Source organism: Chaetodon trifascialis, chromosome 1 (assembly GCF_039877785.1).
Source record: "Chaetodon trifascialis isolate fChaTrf1 chromosome 1, fChaTrf1.hap1, whole genome shotgun sequence".
Lineage (NCBI taxonomy): Eukaryota > Metazoa > Chordata > Actinopteri > Chaetodontiformes > Chaetodontidae > Chaetodon > Chaetodon trifascialis.
This window is the reverse complement of record NC_092056.1, coordinates 16,514,665-16,520,986: the sequence shown is the minus strand read 5'-3', so window position 1 is coordinate 16,520,986 and position 6,322 is coordinate 16,514,665. Positions and strand designations below refer to the sequence as shown.

The 6,322-nt window shown below is 43.6% G+C and overlaps 1 protein-coding gene across 1 annotated transcript; it reads right to left on the bottom strand.

The window, feature by feature from the left end:
- Window positions 1-1,317: 1,317 nt before the first annotated feature.
- On the bottom strand, window positions 1,318-3,093 carry mc1r (melanocortin 1 receptor). The gene has a single exon (XM_070960593.1). It carries the CDS (start codon window positions 3,091-3,093, stop codon window positions 2,116-2,118), a length of 978 nt encoding a protein of 325 aa, XP_070816694.1. The 3' UTR covers window positions 1,318-2,115.
- Window positions 3,094-6,322: the final 3,229 nt, after the last annotated feature.

The window sequence follows — 6,322 nt, the reverse complement described above, 5'->3', positions numbered from 1 at the left end:
TATGTATTAAACCAGCTTAGGAGATACAACAAAGCACTGAGTGATCATTACCTTTAAACAGAGGTTATTTTTAAAGATATATATAGCAGATACCAGACAACCATACTGCACATACACAATCCTCCGTAACAACTCCCACACCAAAGAAAAGAAAATACAGATAATAAAGTCCTGAAACAAAAACATATCACAGATGCTATGAAACATAAAAGAAAAAGAAACGTCAGTTATAATTCAAAATCAATAGAAAAATTACACTGAAAAATATTGAGGACTGAATTCAATGATAACAGTCGGGACTGTGTAAATTGTATATTACAGCAGCAGCAAATACTCTGGCAGGATTATTCAAGTATGACAGTATACAGCAGTCTACATTATTGTCAATATTAACATGCACATTTCAAATTTATATGGCAGCCATCATCTAACCAGTAAAGTTTTATTATTTTTGTATTGGCTGTCTGATATTGGGATGTGTGAGTCTTTTTTCCCTCAATTTGGAAATAACTGCGCCAAAACATAAAACATACAGTGTTATACAGTATATTGGGTGGAAGAAACAGCTTATGGCTCAAATAAAGACATATTACATTTCAGTTTTTCTAAAGGAAAAACTGTCAGAGTCTAAAATGTCAGTCCTATTTACAACAAATCCTTAGGATCAATAGAGAATAGGATAGCATAGGATAAACAGAATAAAAACTAAATGCTAAAAGCCATACAGTTCATGACAAATTCCATCTGTTTAAGATGTTGATAAAGTCTTAAAGCTGTCACTTGGCAGTTCCATACATATATTATGCCGAAAAGAGAGACAGACAGACAAAAAAAAGTATGAAGTATTTTTTGTTAAAAAAAAAAAGGAACTTCCCCACAGGCCATCAATGTCTCGCCTATTTGAACCATGGCCTACATAATTGAAATCAGGCTCCAAAGCGTTTACACACTTCAGAGAACCACACAAACTCCCACAGATAACTTGAATATGCTGTCTTTTATAAATCTTTTTATGCCTTGGGCATCAGGCCCGCCGCCAAACGAGGCCGTTCATGTGAGGATAGCCCACCCGTTTCTTTCTCCAGTCATCCGGACATTTATTTTTGGGTGGAGTAATTACATGCAACGCCAACAAACAAACTGCAACAAGCGTTTCTCTGATGCTTCATATTCTCGGCCTATATTTAATCTACTTGGAACACGCTTGAACAATTGAAATAAATTGCTAGAATTTCTTTTCTTTTCTTTTCTTTTCTTTTCTTTTCTTTTCTTTTCTTTTCTTTTCTTTTCTTTTCTTTTCTTTTCTTTTTTGGATGATGCAAATATTACTATAACACAGTAAGAAATGGACTTCGTTAAAATAACGCAAAGGAGGAAGTGCGCCGGCACATTAAAAGCAGTCAACATCAGAGTTCACATGCACACAGTGTCTTCAAAGCGCTGCATGACAAAGCCTCTAATGTCAGGCGCTGAGCATAGTTGACATTAAATATCAGCTCCGGAAGAAAAATATCTAACTTCATTTCGGAGCGAAATATTCCGTTAATAAGCAACCTCACCAGGCCGAAATTCTGTCTCACTGACTGTGTGTCTAATGTGCACTAACTGCTCCACGTCACTACGCCAACATTCAGGTTTCATTTAATGAAGGAAGAAATTCATTTTGTTCTAGCGCAGTTCTTAAGCTTCTTATGTTGACTTCATACAAGGTAGCTTTTAAAAGCAGAGTTACAACAGATCACACATTTGGAGCAACAAAAAGAGCCACTTTGATTTACAGTGGAGAAGACTTTTTTTTAAGATTTGTACTTTTACAGTTTTATGACCTCTCTTAGCTCAGAGAGTCAACGTCCAGATGTCTCGCAGTGCAGGAACCTGTGGATGGCACAGCGCAACAATAAATAAAATTGAAGCCATGTGTGGAAATTAGCGTAAAATCCAAGGCGAGATGTACAAAAACAATGATCAGACATGCAGCCTTTGTAATGTACAGTGTCGCATATGTCAGCCATGGCAGCTTCTACAGCTTTTGATGCAATGTCGATTAAGTAAGGAAGGATAGCCGACACTGATGATAAGCTGATGCTCTAGTTGGCATCCTAAATGTACGTGGTCTCACACGCCGAAGCGCCAAGAACACAGGACCAGCTCCTGCAGGGTCTTACGCAGCTCCTGGCTCCGGTAGGCGTAGATGAGCGGATCAATGATCGAATTACAGATGATGAGGATGAGGAAAAGGTTAAAGTTTCTGAAGAAACAGTTGCAGAAGGGGCTGGTGGGGCAGGTGAGGATGAGGATGAGGTGGAGGAAGAAGGGACCCCAGCATAAAATGAAGACCCCGAGCAGGATGGTGAGGGTGATCGCTCCCTTCATGCTCGTGGATTGGCGCCTGCTTTTGTGGAAAGCCATGATGCGCCGGGAATGCACGTGCGCCAGGAGGAACATGTGCAGGTACAGCACTGCGTTAAACACCAGAGTAGTGCAGAAGAAGGTCACGAGGCACACGATGACGGCGTTGTCGGTGTGGTACACGATGAATAGGATGCTGGAGGTGATGCTGGCGAGCCATACCACAGTGATAATGGTGACTGCGCGCTGCGTGGTCATGATGCTGTGATAGCGCAGCGCGTAAAAGATGGTGATGTAGCGATCAGCGGCGATGGTGCACAGAAAGGAGAGCGAGGACACCACGGAGCTGCAGATCATCACGTCTATTACGTTGTCCAGGTGGCGCAGCATGCCGGGGTGCACGTCCATCAGTCCGTGGTCGTTGAGAAGCATGAAGATGGTCTCAACCACGTTGCTGACACTGACCAGCATGTCGGATACGGCCAGGCAGCAGATGAAGTAGTACATGGGCGAGTGCAGGTTGCGGTTCTTGATGATGGCTAGAATGACCAGGATGTTCTCCACCAGGCTGATGAGCCCCAGAGCTAGGAAGAGCTCCTGGGGGATGCGGATCTGCACGCAGCCCAGGGAGCTTTGCTCTCCAATGGTGAGATTCGTGTCATTCTCATACATAAAGTCACTGAACGGGTTGAACTCCATGTGGAGGATGGAGGGGTTATGCAGGGACCTGTTGCTGATTTCCATGTCTCACCTCTGATGACTGACTGGTTTTCTGTTCTGTTTATAAAAATGGAAAAAACGGAAAAACAAAAATCAAGCGACTCGTCCGCGCAGTTGTTCAGTTCTTGAACCCATCAGCGGATCCAAAGACTGTCAAATATCCAAAGCCCCCCGAACAACAGTTTACTGAAGTGTTACTATTATTTATTTCAGCCATTAAATAAACACTTCGGCTGGCTGCTGGGGGAACAGTCAAAAGAAAGCACCGCAGCAGTCTGAAGTGTTGGCACGTTTGTCCGTGTGAAAAGTGCGTCTCTTCGCCACAAGTCGTCTTCTGTCCTATGGATGCAATTTGTCCAGCATGGAGGTCCATAAAATGTCCTTCTCCATCAAAACATCGCGCTCACACTTCATGCTTCGCTTCACTCTCACGGGGTTCCTGATTCTGCCATTCGCAAAACGTGTCAGTTCAGGCTGTCGTGACTAACATGATGAGAGCGAAGTGTCTTCGGTACCTCTGGAGTTGGAGACTGTAACTTGCTTGAACATCTCTCTGAAGTGATGGACTCTGAAGCACTTCAGGCCACTCCTCCTCTCAAGCAAACGTCAGCTTGGCTGGGCCCGGTCATTGTTCAGCCTAATATTTCATCTTTCACCCATTTGACATATTACATCGACTAAATGCTAGACCGTTTATTATCTTTATCAATGTCCCTTTATTTTAGTAATAATGATGCCAGTAATTGATTCGGCCCTCTCAGAGGCGCAACATGCGTAACAGCGCCACCTCCATCCTGAAACTTTGGGAATCGACGCACTACAAACTTTGTTCTGTGCGTGAGGTTTAAAAAGCACTTGTATCTGCAGTTAGAATCCGTTGAATCCAGTCTAGAAGTTAAATCACAATTAAAATATTTAGGTTCATAAGTGAGCCTATCCCAGCTGTCAACGGGCGAGAGGCGGGGTACACCCTGGAACAACCCTGGCAACCATTCAAGCTCACACTCACACCTAAGGACAATTTAGAGTCACCAATTAACCCAATGAGCATGTTTTTGGTCTGTGGGAGGAAGCTGGAGTGCCCGGAGAGAACCCACGCATGCACGGGAAGAACATGCAAACTTCAAACAGAAAGGCCCCGCCCGGGGATCGAACCGGCAACCTTCTTGCTGTGAGGCACGCGCGCCACCATGCAGCCTAGACTGATCATATTGAGCTGATTTGATTTCTGGAATGCATTTTGGCTTACGTGTTCTCACTTACACTGGCATTGCTTAAAGAATCTCTTTGTGGCCTGCTCCTGGAGCTCCTGCTCCAACAGGAGAAACAAGTACAGCAAAGAAAAATTCTTCCACTGTGCATATGGGCATGAAAAAATATAAAGCCCATCTGCACAGCCAGATTTGATTTTGACGCCTTCAGGTTTCTTGACCCTGCAGACCTTCAGTTCTTTACTGTAACATTGTTTGATTTAAACAACTGAAAATAGATCTGAGAGGTTAATGGGGCCAAATTCTGCATTAAGCACTGTTGTTAGAAAGACATCCCCAGCTGAACAAATCATACATGAGACATCTTTCGAAATGTGTGAGGGATGCCGTGTCATTGAACCACAGAGAACATAGACATGGAACAATTTTTAAGGCTACAAGAAAAAATACATTTTTCACTTCTCAGATATAGAAATGTATTCCAGAATATTTACAGTGTCAGAAATTACCCCGACAATCATAGCTGAATCTGAGCAGCCCAATAAAACCTGTTTTGTTTTTGTTTTTTTCTTTTCTTTTTTTTTTGTGCTGCTGAAGATAAGCTCAGTGTGCTGACCTGACACGACTGGACAGCGGTGCATAGGTGCTTTTCTGTAAACACACATTTAGACCTGAAATGACTGCTCAATCAGCCGATGACAGACAGTTAATCTACAAATATTTTCAAAATCAATTAACCATTAAAATATAGAGACCAAACATTCTCTATTTTTTTTATAACCAGATGAGCGATAGATTAATAATCTGCAAATCAATCAATAACACATCTTATTATCTGAAGCCCCCCACACATTTGCACCCGTTCACTTCAAACTCCTTTATCACAGTGTATTTTTACAGAGGATAGCTAGGCTAGGTTAAAAGTAATTATTGTTACTGTGTTTTTCACTAATTACACTGTACTGGAAAAATTGCTTGTGCAGCAGTGGCCAGGGGCGGAGCTTCCGGGGGGGCTGGGGGGGCGACACGCCCTTGGCCCGGGGTGGGGCGGATAAGAGAGATGTCTGTTCCGAGCAGGGGGCACCGGGCCCTTTCCCTACGTAATTTTTTAACGTGCGGTATGTGTGGGCTTATATATGTTGACCCAGTCAGGATGAGTCATGGTTGGTAAAAACTTTACAAGACTGACTTTAGTGATGTAGTTAGGTGTAAAATATGAATAAAATAACGTGCTGCATGACTTTTCTCTCTCACATTTAACTTCATTACGTACAAATTTACAAGTAGATCGCCAATATTGTCTCCAAGTGTATTTTGTTTTTATTTTGGCGTCTCATCTGCGTGTCTGCAGCAGCACAGCAACTGCCGGCTCCATCTGTTTACATGGAGTTTGCGTTTGATAATTATCGACAACAAAAATGATGACGTAATTTTACTTTATATGCGCTGGAACAGGGACTGAGCTACAGGAGGAGAGAGGGAAAGGAGTAGAGATGATGGAGAACTTCTGTCCCTCTCATATTGTGTATTTTCTCGTCATGTGTGTCACATATGCAGATACAGACACTGTAATGTCTGTGAAATACTCACATGATACTGATTTGACTGCGGCGAGCCTTGGAATCTCTAGTTGATGCGCCGCAGCAGCCACGCAGGACTGGCGCGACTCTCACGCTGCTCATGTCGGCAATGTGGACACTGTAACCTGTTTGTATGGACGCCGAAATAAAAACCACGCCGTAACGCCACGCTCACGCTCTGCGCAGGCGTGCTATGTGGTCCCGGCCTTACTGAAGGCTTTGAGCCTTGTGTCAAAAATGTACTATGTGTGCTTGTAAGCCCAGCTGTTACGGGCTTGTGTATGTTGTACAGCGATGTTATCATGAGCTTTATTAGGTTTAAAGGGCCCGGTCATGTGTCCCGGCCCGGCACTGATATGTTCCGCTAGTGGTAGTGGCAGTTACGTCGGACAGCCCCCGGGCGCCGCACACAGCTCACTCTGAGCCACTGATATGAAAGCCTTTCCACACTGGCGATGGATC

Bases quoted from the DNA above. Each gene is read 5' to 3' on its own strand.
- mc1r (XM_070960593.1), bottom strand. From the start codon at position 3,093: ATGGAAATCAGCAACAGGTCCCTGCATAACCCCTCCATCCTCCACATG.